At 45.9% G+C, this 24,524-nt stretch overlaps 1 protein-coding gene across 5 annotated transcripts in view; it reads left to right on the plus strand.

Annotated features, from left to right (window-relative positions):
- Positions 1-24,524, plus strand: part of MAPKAP1 (MAPK associated protein 1) — an 83,593-nt gene that overhangs the window by 44,160 nt on the left and 14,909 nt on the right. For 3 of the 5 annotated variants that reach the window (XM_005529151.3, XM_088065909.1, XM_088065908.1), the window contains exons 7-9: positions 3,240-3,349; positions 17,659-17,766; positions 22,411-22,551. In XM_005529151.3, coding sequence (XP_005529208.1) covers positions 3,240-3,349; positions 17,659-17,766; positions 22,411-22,551 — 359 coding nt within the window. The remainder of the gene's footprint in view (positions 1-3,239; positions 3,350-17,658; positions 17,767-22,410; positions 22,552-24,524) is intronic. The other 2 variants (XM_005529154.3, XM_005529153.3) reach the window with 2 other exon arrangements.

The raw sequence follows: 24,524 nt of genomic DNA on the forward strand, positions 1-24,524 counted from the left end.
CGTGGCCAGTGCAGAGCAAGCTGGGGAGTGCTCAGGTGAGGTGGGTGTGTGTTTCTCCAGCACAGCCTCCTGTGCTGCAGTCACACGAGGCAGGGTGTGGTGGGTTGGTGGTGCTCCAGAAGATCCTGTGCCAAGCCTGCCTTCAGGACACCCTGGCAGCACATCCAGTGACAGGACAAGGAGCAGTGGTGGCCTTAAACTAAACCACAAGAAGTTCCACCTCAACGTGAGGAAGAACTTCTTTCCATGGAGTGTGGCAGAGCCCTGGAACAGCTGACTAGGGAGGGCCTGGAGTCTCCCTCTCTGGAGACACCCCAAACCCACCTGGACATGTTCCTGTGTCCCCTGCTCTGGGTGACCCTGCCTGGGCAGGTGAATGGATGGGGTGATCTCCAGAGGTCACTTCCCACTCTAGCTAATCTGTCATTCTACAGGGCTTCTCCTCTGGGCACAGGAAACGTGCTCTGACCCACTGCTATGGCCCCAGGATGACGGCAGCAGCATTTTGGTCTGGGCTTAAGTCCTCCCCCGGCTCAGATGTGCAGGGTTGCCGAGTGCTGTAGTGTTGTACTGAGGTTCTGTGGTGCCCTGTGAGAGGGGAGCCAGGGCAGGAAAGGGAGCAGCTGGACCAGGATGGGGGTTCAGCACCTCTGGCTCTGCTCCAGAGCAAATAGCCAAGAGTTTACAAAAGCGGGGTGTGCCCTGCGCCTCACTGCCCTGCCAAGCGCTCACTCACAGTTCGCACACTAAATATAGCAAAACACAGAGGCTTTCTTATTTTGCTTTGATCAGTAAAATAAACTTTTAAAGATTGTTCTGGGATGAGATCCAGCTTCTGAGGCAAAGAATGGCCGTGGCTCGGGCAGGGGTTAGTAATGGAGTGTCAGGGAAATCAGTCTGACAGTTCTCAGGCCAGCTGCTCAATGGAAAGAGTCGGCCGAGCCCACTCGGCCTGGAACACGAGCGGGATCGCAGCAGCCTGTGCTCTTTAGCAGCTGAAGTGTCAGGAACTGAGAGAAAATCTTCTGTTTCTGGGATGTTCCCGATCCGTGGGCGTGAGCAGCCCTGAGCTGGGGCCATCTGCTGATGGTCACTGTGCCCAGTGGGAAGGGGGCTGCAGGCCTGCTCTGATTGGGGTGAAAAATGTTGAAAAGAATTTTGTACTAAGGCTACAATTGTGACTCTGGTTGTTTTGGCCATAGCCGGTTTTGGAAGACTTCTGTTGCCTTTGCGATTTCTTTTTAACCTGGAGTATTTTAATTTACTTATTTAGGTTGGAGTTTCCTGGAAAATTCCTGTAGGACTTGCAGAGCATTGTATGAATTACCTGGAGGGACCAGGTGTTGTGATGGCCTGGTCCAGCATGGAGGGCTTTTAATGTAGCACCTCAGCGAGAAACTTTGCATTGTTTAAATAAAAGCACAAAGGTAGTTTCCTGTCAGTGATTATAACTGTAGAATAGATTTCTCCCTTTAAAGAATCCACTGAGTCTTGCTCAGCAGGTTGGTTGGGACTGAAGCTGTGAGGCTTTTGGGAAGTGAGGGGCTGGCCAGGGCACTGCTGGGCGAAGGGCAGGTGTTTTGTTGTGCTTGTGCAGGTCATAGGGGTCCATGGCAGCTTCAGGGGAAATTTGCTCCTCAGTGAAGTGCTGGGGAAGATCTCTGCTCATTGAAGGTGTTAGCCAGAGTCTCTGAGCCATGGGGCTGTTCCCAGGATGGCAGTGTCACCTGCAGACTGGTGGCTCTCCCTCCCTCAGCTCTGCTCCTGCTGCACTGAACACGTGGCAGAAACAGAGGGAAAAGCAGATGCACAGAAAGGTTGGGATTATTTGGTTTGAAGATGAGTAAGATAGAGTTATAAATAATAAATGGTCTGGAGAACATAAATTTGGGGCTTTTAGGCAGTTTCATTTTGCCAGGAACAAAGGGAATTGAAAATGAAATTCAGATGAGACCAATGCACAACCAAGGAGAGGGAATCTTACTCCAGGGAGGGGGGAATGTCCTGAGCCCAGGCTTGGCTGCTGGTCCCAAGAGCACGAGGGGCCTGCAGGACATTGAGCTGTGCCCAGGCAGGGGGTTGCTGGCCCCATGTCACGCTGCAGTGAGCACCCTGAGCACAGCAGTGATGGTGAGGGCTCCATCCCAGCTGGGTCACGGCATGGGCATGGGCACATCTGACATGACCTGAGCTCCAACCTCTAGTCCAGCGTTTGTGTTTCAAAGTGACATGTAATATGGGCTTGTTTTTCAGGATGTACTTGTGTTGCTTGGATTGCTTTTGCCTGCCAGTTGCTTTTAAAAATATTCCAGCTGTGATGTTCATATAGAGCTGTACTCCCTGATTAAAATTCCTGGTTGCCAGATACAAGGCTCCTCCTCCTGCCCAAATAGCTTTGCAAACCAGTTTTTTCCATGCAGAGCAATCTCTCCGGTGGGAGCCTTCAGCTCTTGGATTTCCCTGGAACTGTCTGCAGTGACATCTACTGACATGAGCCGAGACTGACTGCGAGGGCTAAGGGGCAAAATTTACTGATGTGCTCGTTCAGAGTCCCTTCTATTATATTGTCATCTTCTCTGCTTCCCCAGGGCTGCCCCTCTTGGTGTTTGGCAGCAGTATCCCCTACAGCTGTCCCCATGCTCTTTGCAGTTCTTCCCCTGTGTGGCCTCTCCCATGGGTGATGGCCAGGACAAGCACCCACTGCCTTGGATCTTTCTGGGAGATTTTGTGCCATTGTGTTCACAAACACGTGTCCAAAGAAATCCCTTTAGGTTGGAAATACTGCATGGAAGTAATACCTCGATAGTGCTGCGAAGCTGCTGTCACTGAGGGGTGTTCTGCTGCTTGTCACTGACGGCTTTCCCGTGTGGGACACGGGTGAAAATGCCACTGCAAACTGCTTCCCTGTTGTGTGCTGCAAAACACCCCACACACACAAGCTGAGGAGCCCCCCAGGCACATTGGCTCGTTTTTCTCTTCTAATGCTGAGCACCAAGCGATCCAAAATAACAATAAATGAGGAAAATCCTTACACCCCTTGCCTTGAATGTCAATCCATTTTGGCTGGTTTTGTCCCTGCCTTGCTAAGGCAGTTTGCTTGGTTTCTCCTTTAACTTCCCTTCACAGCCCAACTTCGTTAACCGTGTGCCTAACGAGTGCTTTGCTTGAAGCTAACGAGGGCTGCGGGGAGCTGCCAGTGATGATTGTTTTGTAAAACTGCATGTGCATCTGTCTTGCAGAAATGCTGCTCATGGATTCTCACTTATTCAGGTGGACAGTATGAAGGTCACCATGAAGGATATCTTACAAAAGGCCTTAAAGAGAAGGAAGGGATCACAGAGAGGCTCAGGTGGGTTATTTATCGTACTTTCTAGAGGGCAGGGTGTTTTCTCCATGAGTATATTTTATATCTCTTTTTAACTGTTGTGAACGTTGCTCAGATTTGGGGGATTGTGTCCCAGCCCCACTCACAGCAGTTCTGTGCACAGGTCTGTGTTCTCCATGCTGGCACAAAGCTGACAGTGCAGGAGCTGCATAATGTTTGCTGCAGAGCAGTATATCCATTCCTGCAAATATTTATTTATGATAACAAAGCCATTTGCATTCAAGACCAGTTCATGGTAATTTGGGATGATGGGTAGAAGTACAGCAAGTCCAGCCCATGATAGAGTTTGCAAATATACTTTTAACTTATGTAAGAAAATTATGCTTCGTGCGATTTTAAATAATTTCAAGGATTCATTGTTACTTGTAGTGAAAAAGAAAAATTTACTTTCTGCAATGTTATCAAAATAGTGCTGTTATAGTTAAAGCATATGAACACTTAAAAAGGGAAAATGTACAGTGCTTGTATTTCTATTTTAAACAATGTTTTTCTGGGGGGTAGATGTGCATTCACATATATGTTAGTGTATATATTTCAGAAGCATAAGGCTGAGAGATCTTTCCAGCAACAAGAAATAATTACTGAGAGAAATTGCACTGAGTCTTGTCACGCAACAAAGGAACTTTAATATAAACCCATCTATATAGCGGGAAAGATAAGGATCTTGTCTTTGTAAATGAATGAAACCTCCTTATACACCCTCAGTTTTAACTATGGGAAAAGAAAATAAACCCTGTTCTCCTTAGAAAAAGTAGTTCAGTGCAGTTTTTAAATGTGTGTATAATCTGTCATGGATTTAATTAGCTATCTTCAGATGAGAGCTGAAGTTTTAATAAAAGTTAGAAGAGATAACACAGTGAAGGACACGGATGAGCTGTCTCAAGGCCATATTCCAAGGGAACGATAAGAGCTGTAAAAAATGGCAGAGAAGAGCAATTGAATGGAGCAATGAAAATCTGATTCTCGTAAAAAAAAAAAAGCGGGGGGGGGTTGGTGGGGTGGTGGTGGAGAGGAGCAGTGCTGGGGGTGGAGAGGAGCCCCGCCAGTCTGCAGCAATTTGGAGGGTGGCCAGGAGCCATCACTCACCGCGGGCTGCGGCGCCTCCGTCCAGATGTGCCAGCGGCACGTCCCGGCCCTTGCCAGCTGACTGCGCCGTGTGATAACCAGCTCTCTGGATGCCCATCACTGGCCGCAGAGATAGAATTAAATGATGATGATCTTCCCACAAGTTGGGAGAGGAAACAATGCATATAAATCTTGATTTCATCTCAGCGTGAGAAGTCTTTATCCATCATCACTCATAATGAACAAGTCGTTAGCGGCGATGAATGGTGTTGGGGTTTTTTCAAACACCTCTTTTGTTCACTTTTTGGGTGACTTTTATTTATTTCCTGGGGTCAGATTTCCTTTCCCTGAAGGGAGGTTGCTAAAGGATTCACTTAGCTCGGTCTTTAAACTGCTTCCCCCTTCGTGTAACAGATGTTATATTCTTTGTCCATTTGAAATTTGATTCTGCTTTGACTTTGTTTCTTTTGCTCAGTAGTTTAGAAAAGGAATGGACCTGGCATTTGTTCCTTCAGCTAATACATTCACTTCCGCTGCCTTGGCCCTCCTGCTCAGAATCCTTTGCAGGAACAGGGTATATAGTGGTTCAAAAAAAAAATATCCAAACCTTTCCTTATTCCCAATTACATTCCTCTCCCAAAATGTTGCTTATCAGGCTTTGTGGGGGTGGGAGGGCTTAGGAGGGTCTTGCTGTCATCTTTAAAGCAGCAGCAGCAATTGTTGCTGTGTGCACAGAGGGGACCCTCTGGATCCAGACAGGCCATGCCAGTCCCATCTGCCACGAGCTGGGAATCCTGTGAGGGCAGGGAGAACCCAGGGATGCCACCACAGTGGGCACAGAGAGACTGGAGCAGGAGTAGGAAAAAATTTTGCCATCATTCCTCATCTAGCAGATCCCTCATCATTGGAGAGGATGTGCCTCTGTCACTGTCAGATGCAGGGATAAATGGAATTGCAGATCAGAGCATTAGCACAGCACGGGCCTGGACCAGGGTGCTTCAGGTCATTCTTAACCAATGGATTAGGATGTCAAAGTTCTGAATAAAAGATAAGATATAATTTAGGAGAAGCATTTCTCCTCATTCAGCAATGTTTCCTTTACAGCTGATTGGTCTGATTTTAAAAAGGTTGTTACCAAAAATAGACTGTGTTTATTTAAAGTTTTTGGAATAGTTTAATAAAACTGAAATGCCTGTGAGCTTTTCTGCCTGTCTTCAATGGGCCTCCAGATCAGCCTTTGCAGGAGAGATGAATTTATTACATTACAGCTTATGCTGTTTTCCAATACTGGTAGAAGCAGTTGCTTACTGATCTATTTTCACCACTGACTTACAGGACATTTTCCAGACTGGTCCTAAATTGGTAGGAAAATGCAAACCTGGGTTGGCTACTTTGGGTGAGGAAAATTTGAGGAATTCCTGTGGTACAGTTGGGAAGGGTTTGTTCATCATGACCAGGGCTGAAACACGAGACCGGTTTTCTCTAAATACTTTGTTCAGCCAGTAAAAATTATTTGTTGCAGCAAAATACTGGTCAGTAGGAGACAGAAGTAGGCTACAACCTTTGCTTCATAGAAAGAGGCCTGAAAAAACAGAAGCAATATTCTGATTGTGCCTAGCTCCATTTAGATAAAATTATTGCAAATAGTTCAAACTATTTTACCTTCCCTGCAATTCTTCTTTCTCAGTGTCTCAAGGCTTTTGACATATGAACTCTGACCATTTTACAATAATAACATTTGAGCCACTCAGGGGGAAGTGCAGGTGCTGAAAAAACTGGATGTGTTGCAGCTGAGAGAGCCGTGGCCCCGAGTCCCTTCCTAGAGGATGTGGTTGTCCTGCAGCAGGACTGTGGGACCTGCTGACCTGTGCCACCACAGGTTAATGGGAATGCTGGATCATCTCCTGCCACGTGCCCAAAGAACCGACAGGGAGAAGGGCAAGGGAATGGCTGCAAGTTAGGAAGAAGCCTGCAAACACCAGTCAGGGCTGCATACTGGAGAAGATAAATCTGCAGAGGAAATCGTTGAGGCAGATGTTTAATTAGTTGGAGCCAGGCTGGATAAATCAGGATAGGAGCTGTCCATGCAGCTATGCTGGTGTGCCTTCCCTTCCTCTGGGCTGGTGTCACTGGCTTCAAAAACAAGCTGCTCTTTTTGCTGAGGAAAGAAGCAGCAGAGAGTCGTGCAACCTCTGGCTTACTGTAATGGATTCCCCTGTGTACACTCATAAAATAGAAAATGTAATTGATGTTTTCTTATGGTAATGAAAACTAACGAAGTCGAATACTTTATCATCAATTTGTTTAACCTATTGCGTGCTCAGCAGCGTGGATTGCACAGGCATATTTTATGGGAGGGCTGGAAATAAAACACCGCAGTTGTGGGATGAGCTGCTAGGGGAGACTGGTCTAATCCAGGATGGAGCACCTTGAGGGGGCTTAGGGGCACTGCTCATGCAGGAGGGTTTTCTGAAAATAGCCCAAATGGGAGAGAAAGAGCCCAAGGATGGGTGATGCCCCAGCCACAGAGCTGGGAGCTCCATCAGTGCCACAGGGACCTGGCTGGGCACAGCATGGGCCTGGCACTGCTCAAGCACTGGGATAACGAGAACCCTGGTGTCCAGAGGTGCTTTAAGGATTGTTTTGTATAATCCTGCCATGCCTACATCTCCTTTCTTTAAGCATTTCAGCAGCTGATGGTGTAAATATAAAATCTCTGCAGTGTGGCAGATCTGCAGAAAAGAACTCACATGCTGGAGACTGGGAGCATAAGAGCTTCCTGTTCTCCTTGAATTTATCAGTAAAAATGTCAGATACCATGCTGTCTGGATTTTGAGCAGCTCTAATAACCGAGTCCTGAAAAGTTGTTTTAGAAGGTGAGATTTGGGTGTTTTAGTACTTGGGATAATTCTGCTCCCCAGAGATCAGCAACAGCCTTAACATTCACTTCTGGAGCAGGTAGCTGTTGGGCATGCTTGAAAATCCCACCCTCAGGCTTGGCAGAGGAAGTTTTGTAGCTTGTACAGATCATGTTGCAGAACTGTAAAACACCATTACCCCTAGGACTTAATCTGCTGTACTGGGAAATGATTTTCCTGCTCAGTCAGTCTGGTGTGTGTTTCTGCTGGTCTTACTTTCACCAATACTCATATGTTACCCCATTAACATGTAAGAAATTTGGGTTGTGGTAGACGTGCACTTTAAAATCTGCTTTTTTAGGGAGGCTCAGTGGGACCAAGGCAGGCACAGTTCTTCCAAGGTGGAAGGCACAGCCCATGCTCTGATCCCATGGCTCAGCTGAGGCTGACAGCAGCCCACAGTGTGCAGCAGGCAAGGAGATCTTATCAGGCTTTTTATATCTGCATCAAAGCCTGCACTCAATATTCCCTGTAAAATACGTTTGCATGGATTACGATTTTAAGAACATAAGAAAGATGGTGACTTCATCCTTGATACTTCATGTATCTTGATGCCATGGTGATTCTCAAATTAAATATGTGCAGGAACTATATGTACACTTGGAAGTTATCTCCCTGCCTGTGAGCTGTCTCATTCCTGCTGCTCTTCAACAAACACATTCCCTGGGATGCCAGTTGCCTTCTCCTCCAGAGCTCGGCTGAATGGACTATAAATACTAATGTAAAGTAAATAACAATGCAGGGAGGATGTGTGCAGAGGCTTTGTTTTCAAACAAATTAAGCATTGATGTCAGTATATAAAAACCGAATGTTCTTAGAAGGAGATGAGAGACAAAACTAAACATCATAAAATGCTGAAATGTTGGAATAATCCTGCCTGTTCCTGGTCTGTGTCAGCCTCTCTTCATCTAAAATTTCTAGTGAACAGAGAAGTCTCCTCTGATTAATCTTGTCTGATTTCAAGTAGAAATTCTTTGCAGGGTGAACATGCTACTGATTATTATTTAATAGCTGCCTCCAACTGCAGCAGCCCCCGACCAGAAAGGCTCAGTCCTTTTAAGAACAAAATGCTCTACAAGTTTAATTGTTATAAACAAAACCTTCTGCCAACATTGCACAGACATGACCTGTATTTTCCGTAGGTTAGAGGGAGAGTTATTAGCTCAGTGTTCTGTGAGTTTGGAGAAAGATTAATACTTTTTCGATAAATGAAAACAGCTGCTTTGCAATAACATTCAAGTCCCTAACAGCTGTCAACCAGTGCTTTTTGCATTCTTTAAAATGTGTAAAGTGACCAAAAATAGTTTAAAATAATCTTCCTGGTCTGTTTAAGTGTATTATTTCACTGCCACAGGAAGCTCAATAATAAGAAAAGAGAAAGATTCAAGAAACAGGCATAGAACTTAAAGATAAAAGTCTCCGTATCATATTTTAGTCTCTCCGCCAGAATCAGAGGAATTACAGCTGCCAAGGCCAGGGAAAAGAGCCTATTCCATCCCCTGGTACCTGGGAGCACAGTCTGTTACAGACCCAGCTTTTGTTGTGGTTGATTATTCCCATGTTTTAGATTTGTTCACGCAGAGTTTTGGTTACCCCTCGAAACCTGGAGACTCTCAGATGAAGAGTTCTGCTTGGGGTTCATCTTTGTTTGAGGAGAAACTGGGGAGGAGAGATCTGAGTTGTGTTTGAAAATCCTGTTTCTGACGTGTCAGTGTCAGCACCACATTTCATGTCAAATTTCCTTACTTAAATGTTCTAAAACAGCTGCTAGAGGAGCTGTGGGCCTTGCTGGGGTTTTTCTTCCTCATCCTACCTTGCTGGCAGGAGAACAGGACAAAAAAATGTCTATAAAGGGAGGTGTGTAAGTATTTTGGTTGCACATATATGTATTTATTCATACATTTTAAAATAGGGAGAATTGAAAAGATAAAATAAACTGTAAAGCTAAAGCCCTGTGATTAAAGCACTTCTAACAGATGAACTACAATTAGAATAAACTGTCATTAAAGTTTGATACTGTCATGGAATGATGGTAACGGAGGAGTTTAAATTTAAAAGTAAATATGTTCGAGTAGGCGATGCATATGTTTGCTCTGACTCTTTCTGGGATGGAAGCCCCAGCATCTGTGACAGTGAAAAGCCAATTAATTTGTATTTCCTTGTGTTCACACTCGTGCTTTTCTGCTTAATGGTAGTTGTGAGTTCCTCTGGCTCCGGGTGCTCTGTTTTGGCTCATTACAGCAGCCCTGCAGAGCCTGCTGCCCGGGCTATGAATGGCTCTGCCTGGAAACTCCTGAGCAATGCTGGTCCCCACGCTGTCCCCACGCTGTCCTGCACTGTCCCCACGCTGTCCCCACGCTGTCCTGCACTGTCCCCACGCTGTCCTGCACTGTCCCCACACTGTCCTGCACTGTCCCCCTGTGCTGGGTCGGGTGCTGCCCAGCTCCTGCAGGTCAGGGCTCTCTGCACCCTGCTCAACAACCTGTGTCCCCATTCCCAGAGCTGTGCCCACATTCCCAGAGCTGTGCTGGCATTCCCAGAGCTGTGCTGACACTCCCAGAGCTGTGCTGGCATTCCCAGAGCTGTGCCCACATTCCCAGAGCTGTGCTGGCATTCCCAGAGCTGTGCTGGCATTCCCAGAGCTGTGCTGGCATTCCCAGAGCTGTGCTGGCATTCCCAGAGCTGTGCTGGCATTCCCAGAGCTGTGCTGGCATTCCCAGAGCTGTGCTGGCATTCCCAGAGCTGTGCCCACATTCCCAGAGCTGTGCCCCCATTCCCAGAGCTGTGCTGGTCTCCCCTCACCACCCCAGCCAGGAGCTGATGGGGAAGGGGAAGCTCTCCCTGCCTGGTTTTGTGGGGCATTCCCCGCAGCAGGATGGGTGAGCAGGGCGAGCTCCTCTGTGCCGAGAGGGGAGATGGAACTGCTGGGAATGGTTTCCTTCTGCCTCCAGACCTGGCTCTGCAGTGAGGATGATTTATGCCTCGTGCCCTTTCTCTCTCCCCAGCCTGGTGACGCTGAGCAGACCCCGCGTGCTGGGCCGGGGATGTCGGTGTACGTGGAACAGCCCATCGGGAATAAAGCTTGGGAATAGTGGGTCAGAAGAGCAGTGGCCAGTTAGCCCTGGGCTGGTGAGGGGCTGGGATCAGCCTGCATGGGTGAGAAGAATTTTCATGCCCGGCCTCTGAGATGAAATATTGAAGAGGGTCTGCTTTGGACCTGTTGGTATTGAATTCATCTGGTTACTGGTTCTTCTGGGTTGGTCATAATGCTGTAATTTATGTGACATTTTAAACTGTACAGCTCAGTGTTTGGGTGACTGAGATTTTTGTGTTTGCTTCACCCACTCTGATGAGCAGAGACTGAGCTGGTCCCTGGTACCTTCATGGGACCAGCTGCTCCCTGCTCTGTTTTCCTGAACCCTGAGTGCACCGTGGTTGTGCTGCCCAAAACTGCAGAGCAATCTCTGGTGTCTTCATAGCAGGGAAAAAGCACCTTTGGCACTTGATAATCCAGGCAGTGGGAGAGCCCTGGTGCTGCTCAGCCAGGAATGCCCGTCCAGGCTGGCCCCAGCACAGCCCCTTGGGGACGATTCCAGGCGCTGGCGGGGGCTGAGAACGGGGCAGCTGCAGAGTTTAAAATAAAATCTGTGTATTGGATTTCTGCTGTAGGTGCTTTACATTATAGATCAAACATGATGATTTTGTCTCAGCTTTATTTAGAGCTACATATTGCTAATGCAAAAAGGCGAAATTAAGTGAAACCCTTCTGGTGATGGTGTGCTCAGCCCGGGTTGCTGCTGGCCGTGCTGCACATTTGCTGTTTCCCAGAAAAGCAATCCAGAAATGAAGTGTTTGTTTCTTTTTAAGGGGCTTTTGACTAAATTCTTTAATTTCACTGGCTGTCAAGGTAGTGTTAAGTAAAATAGGTTTGAACTGCTGTAGTTTTTGTGTACTGGACTAGATGTCAGAAACCTTTGCCATCACTGGAAATTCTGTCACTCTGGATTTACTATCTGTTTCCCACAGCTGAATTCCTGAGCAGTGTGATTTAACACCTTGGCTCTCCATCAACCAGGCCTGGCATTTATTTGAATGCATTACACCACTGGTTTCCATAAACTATTTTACAATTGTTTCATATAAATGACTGTTTATTTCTACAAAAACCATCTGTATTTCTGTGGAGAGCGGCAGATAACTGTGTGTAAAATTTGGTAATGTCACAACAGTGCAAGTTAAGGAAAAACAGATTGGGCTAAAAAAAACCTCTCATGCTTGTTTGTAATGTTAGAAGTTTGTTTTCATTATTTAAATATCTTTATTTATTAACCAGTATTTGCATTTGTAATGATAAAATCTTTATTCCACTTCAGAGGTGTTGAGGGGCTTTGGGGATTTTTAGCAGATAAACAGATTTAAGACGTCCTCGCAGCAGCAGGATTGGAGATGTAAACATTCTGCTCTGCAGCCAGTTCCTCTCACACTGTTTACATATTTTCTGTTGTCTTATTGTCATTGCCAAGCACACAATGGAATCCTGCCCCTTCTGTCGTGCTCCAAGGAAGCTCCTGCAGGAGGAGGCCTGAGCCCTCTCCCTGTTCCCACTTTCTCTGCCCTCTGCACTGGATTGATCCTGCTGCTCCCTCAGCCCTTCTTGTTTCTGGCCCAGGGGCCATGGCCAGCACCCATGGGGACCCAGGGTTCCCCCAGGAGGACGAGGAGCTGCCTCGGTTTCCCTCCTCCCAGCCTGCACCCAAGGAGCCTCCACACTGAGCTATTTTAATTCCTCCATCTGCTGCCCATGTGCTGGCAGAGGGAACACTGGAATCCAGCAGTCTTACACTTAGCACGACTGATACTTTCTGACAGACTATTTGAAATGATAGAAATACATAAATCTCCTCTTTTTTATGACCTTGTAATAGCTGCAACATATTTCCAGCAAATATTTTCTATAGCAATAATAAAAAAGCGATAACAAAAAAATAAATATAAATACAGTTTAAACTCAAGCGGAATCGCGCTTTCAAAGCCCAGGGATGGAGCAGCAAAGCAATAAATCACAAATTCTTGTGAAAGGAGGGACTTGAAAGGGAAAGTCCCACGGACATCAGTGTTAAGTGTTTATCAACAGGGTTTTTTTGACTGCTCTGCTGCCTTCTGCCTGTGGACAGTGCTCAGTTCCCTTTTGCTTCCCTCCTGCCCAGCATCTGTTGCCGTGGCTGTTGGGCTGTGGCTGCCTAGCTGTCCATATTTCTGATTTTTACTTTTTCATTTTCTTAGTTATTTTCTCTTTTCCTTTGTTCTTTCCTTTGCCCAGAGCAGCTGTGGCTGCCCCTGGATCCCTGGGAGTGTCCAAGGCCAGGCTGGACAGGGCTTGGAGCAGCCAGGGGTGGTGGAAGGTGTCCCTGCCAGGCAGGGGAAAGGACTAGATGGGGTTCCCTTCTGGCCCGAGCCATTCTGTGGTTCCGTGGCTCTTGCAGGGCCCTGTGAGCAGGCAGCAGGGTCTGGGGAGTGCTGCAGGTCAGGTGTGGAGGTGTTGCACCGTTCAGGTGCTGCTCACACCAGCTGCTCTCGGGTGTGGTGGTGGCAGGGGGTTGTGGAAGGAGTTCAGGTGTGCCTGGGCTGTCTCATCAGCTGTGGAACTGCAGCAGAAACCCCTAGCAAAGAGCAGCATTAATGGATGACATGTGAGCAAATGAAACAACAGGGGCAAGGCTGTGGCAGAGCAGGCTGTGCTCCAGCAGGCTGAGAGGGAGCCAGAGACCACCTGAGTGTGATGGTGGGTTTTCCATGGCATGCTTAGATTTCCAAAAAAGATTTGACAAAGGCTCATAAAGCAATTAAGCTGTCACAGGATGAGAAGGAGGATCCTCACATGGATTAATAATTGATTAAAAGACAGGAAACAAAGAATAGGAATAATGGCCCTCGTTGATTAGTAACTAGTTTACTGGTGGGGCTCCAGTGGCACTGGTGCAACCTGCATTGTTCCTTAATGTGGGGCATGGAAAGGATGTGACTGCTGATGTGACAAAATGTGCTGTTGATACAAAAGAGGCAAGAATAGTGCAAATAACAGCTGTCTGTGAAGCACTGCAGAGGTATCCACAGTGCTGAGTGACAGGACAATAAAACGAGAGAGGGAATTCAGTGTCAATGAGTACAAAATAATATACATGGTGAAAAGCAACTGTAACTATATGTGTACAATGATGGGCTCTAATTACCTTCCATCAGTCAGGAAAAGTATCCAGCATCATCACAGGTAGTTCTCTGAACACTTCAGCTCCATGTAGGAGCAGGTAAATGGAACATCAGGAACTGAGTTCATAAATCCCAACGTACCCACATCTTAATTGCTATACTTTGCCTCAAAAAAGAGAATTGAAGAGATGCAGAAAGGGATGAGTGTGGAAATGGATCAGGCATGTGAAATGAGGAGCAGATGCTGAGGAGAGAAGGGCTTTTCTGGTGTGGAAAAGGCACAACTGGGTACGAGAGTTGTCTGTGAAGTGCAGGTGGTGGGGTCAGTGAATTCGGAAGGTTTTTTTCCTGGTAGTTCAGAGACAGGAGCTGCTCACCCCAAACACTGGGGTGGCAATGGCCCATTGGAACAAAAGGAATACTTTTCCTCACACAGTGTAATAAATTCAGGAGGTAAATGTCATGGAAATGGGAAATTCAAAAGTGTTTTGGACAAGTGCACAGACTGTAAAGGGAGCAGAAACAGCTGATATAGCACAGGTGGAACTGGGGTGTTGGTGAGCTCTTGAAGGTGAAGAGAGGGATATACAGGCATAGGGATATGTTTTCTTAGCAGAGACCAATGCTGTAAAATACAGGCTCAGTTTTCAACAATTTGATTTTTTTTGTTGGTACTGGTCTTTTTTGTTTGGGTTTGACAACTCCACAAACATTAAATATTCTTTCTATAATCCTCATTTCACCCTAGTAACTAGTTTGGAGACAGAGAGGGGTTTGGTTGGGGTTTTGTTTAAAGCCTGGTTCCCTGTTGCAGTGTTAGTATTGTTTATTGTGCAGATTCACCCCTGACCGTGGCATTCTTCATTGCTATTGAAAGTTAATGGGGGAAAAATTGCATTCCAAACATTTGAACCCGTAGTAGCCATGGCTGAACTTAGTTGATCTCTGGTGATCGGTTCAATTTAGTTACGATTTTTAGCCATTAGGCTGGGGCTGAATGATGGTGATTTGGTTGAGGCCAAATGTCTGCAGAAAATTGGCTGTTTGATAAGAGCCCTGTTATCAGAGGGGGATACTTTCTCATTTACATTTAGATGAGTATTGATTATTTATTTACTCAGAGAAGTGAGATTCGTTCCCAATCTTATCTCTCTAGTCTCTGCTTGTCAGCAGAAAGAGAGAGAGAGCTCCTGACAACAGCCCAAGATAACAGCACTTTGTAGTGGAGATAAAAGTTGGAATGGGCCTTTTTCTAGTCTTGACTGAAAGGATAAGTTTTAAAAATTAGAACTGATGGGTCGTGCTTTCAAAAGCCCTTTCTGAAAGCTTTGCAGCTGAAATGGCAGCAGAATTGGTTTGTTGGTATGCGGGTGGCCCTTCCCTTCTGCACCAGGGACCCTGAATTTGCTTATAGGGTGGGATTCTTCCCAGGCACCTTTGTGTGCTCATAGGGAAGCTGTGGGCCCTGGGGTCTGTTTCCTTGTTTTTAACTCCTGATGACCATTCCTGTCTCTAAAGGGGTGGCTTGAAATAGCCAAGTGGGCAGAATCCATGGTGAGAGAGGTTCAACAGGGATTTAGATGGAAGGGATGTGTGTGATGGAGGATCACCCACAGGAGGGGTGTGGAGCCTGGGAGCTGCCATCAGCAGGAAAGCTTGCCTTGAGACACTGGCCAGCACAGTCCGTGCCAGGATTTCAAAGGTTTATTTTACAACTGCATTGAACATTTGCATGAGGTTACAGAAATCCATAAAATCCATCCATGGTATTGCCACTTGAAAATTTGTTGAAATTCACAGAGCAAGATTCCATTAGGAGACCATTAAATTATCCAATATTCCTACTACAGTGACATCATTTGAACATGTGAGAGAAGCCTGATAGTAAAACTCCTCCACAGACTCAGCCTAACATTCTTCATCTGTTGGGAAGCAGAGGTCATGTAAATGTGGGCAGATATTTAAAGCATAATTGAAGAGTAGATACTCTCTGAAAATCCGTTTGCACTTTTTTATTAATTTCTCAGTATCTTCTGTTTTTAAGGAGTGATCCATAAGGCAGGTTGACCTGGTTCCTGCTCTGGAGCTCTTATTTCCCTGCTTTATTAGCAGAGCTAATACAGGCTTGACACAAACTGGGTAAAACAATTTACCTGATCATGGAATTCTCAAGCTGCTCCAGATAAAAATGATCCTGTGCCACTGCAGGGCATGCTGAGGGGTGTGATCCCTGATGGCTCTCCTCAGGGTTCAGCAGCTGGTTCTGATGGGGGTGATGGCCTTTGGGGTGGATCCAGCTGGTGGAATGGGATCCACACAGAGGGAGGGTGAATACTGCCTGCATTTAACCCTTCCATCGTGTCAGGGTTTGCCCCCACTGAGTAGGGGTTTGGGACTGGGTACCAACAGCACAGATGTTCAGATCTGTGCCAGCAGTTCCCTTGGATGTAGTTTGTGAATCTCTGAACGTGCTTGGGAAGAACAGACAAAGCCATTCGGTTTTGCTGTCGCTGGTCCTGTTCTTAAACCTACACCACATTTTAAATCCAAATTGATTTACTGCTTTGATATTTCTTTCAATTCAGTATATTTTGCTTCTGCCTAACAAGCAGGCCTCTGTTTATCTAATTCATTTTAAATCTAAATTGTTAATCACATTTCCAGTAGCCAGCAGAGGAGCAGTGGTGGTGCTGTTTGCCTTTCTGTGCTGCGTGGTTTGCACTGCAGGTGCTGTGGCAGCTCCTCGTGCCATCACTGGTTCTGCTGGGCAGGGTGGGGCTCCTCCTGTGTCCTGCAAAAAGCCTGGCACTGCATCTGCTCTGAGTGGCACTGGGATTGAGGAGTGTCCATAACACTCATCAGGGAGGGAACACGCCCAGGCCAAGGAGTGCCTCACGTGGCTGTGGGAAGATGGAATGAGAAGCTATAATTGAAATTCTGCTGTAGTAAATTTAAAATTAATTGGCTAACAAATTTCATTCCTTAGGCATGCCATCTGAGGCTGAAAGACTTAATTTTTTTATATATTTTAAATGTTTCATCATATATGCTCATAATTCAAAGTCAGCAAACAGTCAGAAATCTTTTAAGTACTCGTGAAGGGGGAATAGATTTTGTTATTTCAGTTCCAGGTTTTTTGAGACCTGGTTAAAGGGGCTTTGAATTACTTGAGATTTTTCAGGTATCTGTTGTTTTACTGGATTAAAACAGCTGAGAACTTAATGTGCACTTCAGCTCTCAGGTGTGAGCAGAAGTGGAGCAAGGACAGGAGGGCATTGCCCCCTGCCCTTGGAAGGAGCTTTTCCTCTTCAGAGTCCCACCTGGAACTTGGTGCACTTGGGGCTTCACCTGGAATTCAATCAGAGTGTCCTGGTTTTGTTCCAGTTAATACATGTAGTTTAAGGAGCCATTCAGCTAAAAGATTTTTTTTTAAATGTCCTAGTTTTTGTAAAAATATTTTTTTGATACTTTTTCTGTAGTTGTAAAACAGCTTTTTAAGTCCTTACTTCGGAGATTTGGTTGGGAGAGAAAGAAGTTGGCACCTGAACCTTCAAGATCTACTGTTAAAATGTGAAAATAATTCAGTCAAAGCAGCAGCATTTGTCCCTCTGCGTGGTGCAGTTCAAAAGGAAGGACTGATTTCCTTCCCATGTATTTCCCAGTGCTCTGTGCAGGCAGGAGGGATGGGCATCAGGGAGCAAACACCAGGGGCTTCTTCACTGGGGGAAGGTGCCCAGAACATCCCCGGGTGTCCGGCGAGGTCGGGCGGGTGTTTCCCACACCAGGCTGTGCTCCTGCCCTGCAGCATGGGCAGGGGTTTGCTGCAGGCTCACCTGGTGTAGGAACAAGGTGGGAGCATTGCACAGGGGCTTGTCAGGTCAGGGGACAGCTGCAGGCAACGGGAATGTGTTGTTTCCTTCCACCATCCTCCAGCTTCTGCCAGGGCCCTTCCTTTGGCCAAGGGCTCTGAGAATCCACCCCACCTGCTGTGCTCCTGGGCTGCGTAACCTCGTGTTAGTTGAACGTGCTAAGCCATCACTGTATTAGAAAACAGATGATTTTACAAGTTACTTTATGTTTCAGGTCCTCAGTATCGGCTGGAGAAGCAGAGTGAACCTAATGTCCCAGTAGATTTAGACTGTACCTTGGAGAGCCAGAGCACTTTGGAATTCTGCCTTGTCCGGGAGAACAGTATGTTTCCCCTTTTCACTTTTGCTCTTGTAAACTGCTTAAACTCACATAAGTTATGTATTTTGGAACACAAGCTGTACTGTCTGGGCAAGTACGTTTTGACGAGACTCTGTGTCCTGAGGCACTTCTCCATGGTGCCAAAACAATATTCCAGAGGGAAATGATGGATCTCATACCTTTAGTAAATAGTCTGCATCCTGTTTATCACTTCATGATTAATCTTTTGCTGTTAAACTCTGCTCTGTGAAGTTATGGCCAACCCTGAAAAACACGAAATATGAACCTGTCTGTGTTGCAGACATTGCTCAGTGAGTCGAGGGGTTGGTCTGCAGGGTGTTGTGCCGTGTCAGTGTGGCTGACAGAGGCACTGGGGTTTTCTAATACAATTTAAAGAAACTAGCCATGCAGAAATAACTAGAGCAGTTTGATGATTTTTGAAGTGCCAGACAAATAATCTTCTCTCCAGCTCTGCTCAATTATTTTTATTCTATTACTGTTTTAATGATCCTAATATTTATTTTCTGATTTATTTCTTTACATGAAACAATATGAAACTTTAAAAAAAGACATTTAACATTGACGTGTTTGTTCCCTATGGCATTTTGGTCCATCCTTCATTCTTTACAAGAGCCCCGCTCTCAGTTTTGGTGTTCTTTCATTCCATTTTGTGTAAAAATGTTGATTGTACTAATGAGTAAAACCATCACAGTCCTGCCCTCAGCCAAGAACTGCACACAGCCATAGTAAGAGCCTGCTTCAAGTAGTGGAAGAGTTTGTTCTTTCTGTGCAAAGGTTAAACCTTTCAACTGATGCTTTTTGGCCACAGCAGCTGTATCTTACCCCAGAATGGCAGCAGAGCATCCCCAGAACAGCCCAAAACAGCCCAGGTTGCAACAGTGAGCAGCAGCACGAGCCCCCAGTGCTGCTGGGCTGGGATTAACACTCACAGCTTTGGCTGCTGCTCTCCATAAGGTGGGACTTGCTCCCAAAATACTCCTGGTGCTCCTGGTTAATTTCTTCATAAAATGGTTCTGAGAAACTGTAGGAGAGACCTTGGCAAGAGGGAGCAGGGGGGCTGTGCTGAGGAAATGGAGTAATTCTGACCTCACTAATCAAGTTGTGCTCTTCCACAAGACAGAATTCCCCGACGTCTGCATCCCACCTATTATTTTTGTATTGATTTTTAATCTATGAAATGATGCACACTAGTCATACTTGCATGGGTTTTGCTTCTGATTTAAAGTAACATTTTTTTAAACCCAGGCTCTGTAATTAAAAGAATACTGTAGATACTGCATTTTTAATGTATTTTCATCATTTGTGGAGGAATCCAGGCCGTGGCCTGTGGCTGTATCTCCTGCAGGTCTTTGCTCTCGTGAGTGACTGGGTTCAGATTGCCCCATTACTTAAAGAGTAAATCTGTTGGAAGTTTGTAGTTAGTGTAGCAGGAGGCAGTCAGTCTGCTCTGCTCCAGGAGAACCTCAGGAGCCTTGGCCCAAAATCAGTGTCGGTCAGAGTGCTGAGGGGACTCTTCTCCCTTCCCCTGAAGTCCTTGTGCTGCACTGCTCCCCTTCCCTCCCAGGCCAGGGGACACCAAAGTGAGCCCTGCTCCTCCCCTGGGCACTGGAGAGGTGTGGGATGGATCCCTGGGGCTGCCAGACCCAAATTCCCTGAGCTGGGAGAATTCCTGCCCTTGTTGTCTGAGCTGGGGGAGTTCCTGTCCTCGTTCAGCAGTGATGTGCCCAGCTAGGAGCAGGACCTGGAGCCCTGCTGGGGGGGAGTCCCATGGCAGGGGCACCCTGCATGCCCCTGCTCAGAGGGCTCAAGGGCAGCGTGTGAGATCAGTCACAATCCCTGCCTTGTGCAGAGCCTGGCTCCTCGCTGCGCTGTCAGAAAATGGATTTTGGGGTGCTTAGGAGCTATCTTTTGGCATGACATTAGACTAGAAATATTGACAGTTTTGCACTATTAATAAAATAATGGCTTGACGATCCTATCAGCAAACTGAAATATTCACTTTGTGCATTCTGTCTTGATTTGAAATACTTTTAGCTTCGATATGGCGGTCAGAAAAAACTCTGTTGTAGCAGCTATTACTTGTAAATGTGCTCTTCATAGTCTCAGTCATTTATAAATATATATATGGATGATGCCAAGCATCTGCTGGGAGAAGAGCAGCCACATTCCTTTGGGCAAAGAGAAAGTTTATATTTCAGGGTATTAAATGAAACAAAAACTTTCCATTATTAAGAAATATGTATGGAGAAATCCCCTTTCCATCCAGCATTTACTAATAGCATTCAAGCTAATAAACTGCTTCCAGTGTGCAGAACTTTTAACTTGCACAAAGATTTATCTTTAAATTGAAAGCTGCACTTTGTAATGCGAAATGCCTTTATGTGTGGTAGGAAGCCGTTCATGGCTAATTTAGTTTTATTCTTGCCATCTTACTTCTGGAAAGTTCCTCTTTCTCATTTTATCATTAGATAGTAATTAGTATTCAAGGGAAATTGGTCTTAATATATTAAAATTGGTTTAGTGCCTTTAGACCTATAGCAAAGCCAATGTCTTATTGGAAAATGTAATTGGGGACTCTGTGTATGTAATTAATTGTATTGCAATTAAGAACTTTCATTAAGCAATATTCTAGTACATTAAAGTAATAAGGGACATTTTTGCAGTGCAGTTAACTTTGTGTTTTGTTGTTTTATCGAGGAAATACAGGTTCACTTGCTCTTGAGTAGGCTGCATGTGACATTTCAGTGCTGTGGTGTTCCTAATGTGTCATTTTTATCTGTGCTGCGGGGCTGGCAGGGGTCCCTGTTGCAGGAGGCTCCTGGTTTAGCTGAGCACCCAGAGGAGGAAGCTCTGGTTTAGCTTCTGCCTTGCTTCCAGCTCATGGAGCTGGTGCTGTTCCATCGCTGCTGGTCTCAGTTGAAAATCAGAGTTTTCGGTGAGGAGGTGGCACGAGTGACCGACCCCACTGTGTTTCACAGGCCTGGCCTGGGGGCTTTGTGGGCAACCCAGGGTCGGGGGAGTCGGTTCTGCCCTGTCCCAGCTCCTGTCCCAGCACAGGGTGCCGTGGTGACCACACAGCTGGGGACAGGGCTGTGGGGACACCCCGCTGCCTTCCAGCCTGGAGGAGGGTCCCGCGCTTGGCAGCCGGGCAGCAGTGCCACTGCCATCCTGCTTCACTGCCACGCATGGCCACACCACAGCCTCTCAAGATGCTTTTAAGTGCACCAAAAAGTTTGACATATCTCAGTGTATCTTTGGAGTAGTGCAGCATGAGGGTTTGACATGATACATTATGATAATCCATAGTATAGAGACATTAACACAGGGGTCTGTGACAAAATGCATTGTAATGTCTCGGAAGGAGCCATTACAATTTATCTTGTCACTCTGGAGCATGGAGTGGTTGCAGTGTTAAGATGGCTCTGCATAAATTCACATGGAGACTGTTTAATTTGGTTTTTGGAATCCTTTCAAGTCGAATGGCACAGCCCAATTTGTAGCTTAACCCTTCGATGTCCCACTTCCCCAAAGGAGGGTCCATGGTGTGTGAGGAGGGCAGCACTGGGAAAGCTGTGGAGAAAGTCTCTGACCTGGGAATCTCCTGCTTTATGCTCTCCATGTGCTTTTGGACTCATTTAACAGCAGATGCTCACAGTGGTATAGTGTTGAGGCCACTCCAACAGTACAAATCTCAAGCAAAATTAATACTGAAAAATCTGACAGGCTGGTACCTGCTTTGCTGGAGCTTTAAAATCTGTACTAAAACTCCATCATCTCATCTTCCCATTATTAAAATTTCAGCAAAATATGAAGTTTTCATTAATCTCTTGCAGCAAATTTAGTTCTCTGAACTGGCAATTGGTTCAGCTTTTAGGACTACATTAGCCAGGATATTAAACAAAATGTGTCATTCCTCAGGATCTCCTGTAAGAAGCTAAATCAGTTTTCAAACATATTTATGCCACTTTATCTACCAGCATCTGAATGATCATTTCGAGCTGAGGTGCTTTATTAGCAGCTGGCATCGAAATTACTCTCTGCAATTATATATTGCATTATAGTAATGTTGAAATTGGTGTTAATCCAACATCATAAAATGTAAAAAATCTTTAAAGTGCGTTATATTTTTTCAGTAATTGGCATTTGGCTTAATGAGTTGTTGCCTTTTATAAAGGCAGTACCTGCAGTGGTAATAAGAATACTAATCAGTAAATAAAGTGCAGCTTCACACCAGCCCGAGGTGCTGCCAGCACATGGGAGATGTGTGCTAGTGTTGGCATCAAGGGTGGCACCTCTGGGGACAGACACCTCTGGGCCCACCTCTGGCTGGACTTGTGGGCACCTGTGGCCCGTGCCTGGGCTCCGTGCTGGGTGGCAGGCGGTGCTGGCAGCAGGGTGTCCCTGCTCCTCCCCTGGCACGCCGTGGTCAGGGGCTGCCCGTGCTGCCAGAAGCGTGCTGGCACGGTGTGCTGCTCTTCCTGCAGCCACCACCGACTGCCACCAGTGCCTCGCTGCTGCCCTGGGCTGGAGGGTGGCATTTCCTCCTCTCCGAGCGTTCGGTGCTCCCCCAGCCAGCTCCCCGTGGCGTGCCAAACCTCCCCTTCAGGACTGTGGCTTGTCTTGCAGGTTCAAGAGGAGAAGAGGTCTCAGAGGAGGATCCCCAGATCGATATTGCCACAGTGCAGGACATGCTCAGCAGCCACCACTACAAGTCCTTCAAAGTCAGCATGATCCACCGGCTGCGGTTCACCACGGACGTGCAGCTAGGTAAAGCGACCCGCGCCACAGCCCAGCCCTGTGCTGTCCCAGCGCTGCCTGCACATCTCAGGCCACTCTCCAGCAGTCATTATCACCTTGGGCCGTTTTCTCAGGGAGCATTTGAAAGTGTTGCTGGCATTTCAGCAGTTAAAAATATTGCTTTCAGTTGAAAATACTTCGGTATTTTTATTATCCCCAATCAGTTGCACATGTTGCCTCTGAACGAAGGCCATTATTTAATGACCTCGTCTCTTTTTTTTCAGTCTGGGCTTCCTAATGGAAAGCTTCTTGCCAACTGTTTTGTTATTTTTAAATGAGGCTTTGCAAAATTGGGAGTTATTGGGTTTTTCCTTTTCTGAGACTGAAAGATTTTTAATGACCTAGTGGAAATTGGAGGTGGAACAAAATAAGCGAGCATTCTCCAAAGGTTTTGTATTGTCCTTATTGGCTCGCTGAATGCTTTTGAAAACCCGAAGGCCAAGGGCTGACAGAATCCTGAATTATAAAAGCCCCATTACTGTTTTAAAATGATTGAATGGCTTTTTATCTTTGTGTTTAAATTGTGAAAATTTGATTAATGATGCATTGGTAGGTGACCTATGACATTCCTGAAAATACTTCCATAAAGAAATGATTCAGCAGTAAGATATTATGTGCCATAATGTTTACAAAATACATTTATTCTGTAGAATTCAGAATTGTTAATTTATCCCAACTCCTGTATTATTGTCACTACAGTCTCCTCATTCTTCTATCCTGAAGCGCATGTAAGGGGATGTGTCTGTAAAATTCTCACAGAAGAGGCTTTTTTGGTTTATTTGGAGCTGTCTAGTTAAGGCAGGATTTATCAGCTGGTGCTGGAGCAGGGCAGTGCTGGGCATGTTTGTGGCGTTCGAGCAAACTCAGGGTGTGATAGTTTGCTTCCAGTGAAGTTTGACTCACTGTATCTGGGAAGTGTCAGAAATGAGAGCTTGAAAAGGTCATGACAGATCACTAAAGATAAATGGTTAAGGGAGAAGAGCTGTTAAATGAAACAAATGGCTTAACTTGTGCAGCAGTGGAGGAGCTGACCCTGCCCAGTGCTGTAAGGACCATAAAATTTCCCTTTTATAACAATCTGTGAACTTGCAGGATTTTGATGGCAGTGCATTGACAATGGGGTTTTGTAATCTAATTATTTTTTAAAAATCAAAGAAAACCCCAGCAGGGTGTTCAAACCTTGGGCAAATTTAGAAAATCAAAATATTTCTATAAAGTCTGAGTAAGTTTCTGGGGTTTCTCCTGAATTTTTAAAAGATATTAAAAGAGCAAGATTGGTAAAACAAGGACTGAGGGAGGGGCTATTTGGGTTTGGGCTGATGAGTGCTACATGTTACCTGTAAGTGACAGACTGCTTCTTCCTCCCTGAAATGGTAAAAACAGGCACTAATTTTTTGTCTTCAGCCACAGTGCCTGGTCTGGGAGCTGTTCTCCAGCAGTTTGATGATGGCCAGTTGCAAACACTTTCCTTTGCAGCCTTTTTTTGCCATAGCAGAGCAAGTGTTCCTCGAGGACCCTGAGAAATCCTCTGCCATTCCTTTGCTCTTTGATGGCAGATCAATGGTGCCAGCGGCTGTGCAGGAGTGGATTGCACTTTTTTGAAATGTTTTCGTTGTTTTGAGGCCTGAATTTGAGACAAGGTTTATGAAAAACATGGGAATAAATTTGATGTTCTGTGCATTGTGCGCAGCTCTGTAGTACAAGGTGATGTGTGGATGGCCATGGGAGGAGTGCCCAGCCCTCTGAGTGATGGGCTTATTGCATTTGAGGTGGCAGTTTAAGGTCTGGGCTTTGTGTTTCAGCCCATATCACAGGGTAGTGCACACACAGCAGCACTCTCAGCAGTTTTACAAAGGCTCTATCATGTTGTGGAGAACAAGACACATTTACTTGTGTATTACATTAGCAGAACTAACAGGAGCATATTGACTGGGAAAATGACT

This window comes from Pseudopodoces humilis, chromosome 22 (assembly GCF_049639895.1).
Source record: "Pseudopodoces humilis isolate 2021_Gansu_Grassland_sample_001 chromosome 22, ASM4963989v1, whole genome shotgun sequence".
Lineage (NCBI taxonomy): Eukaryota > Metazoa > Chordata > Aves > Passeriformes > Paridae > Pseudopodoces > Pseudopodoces humilis.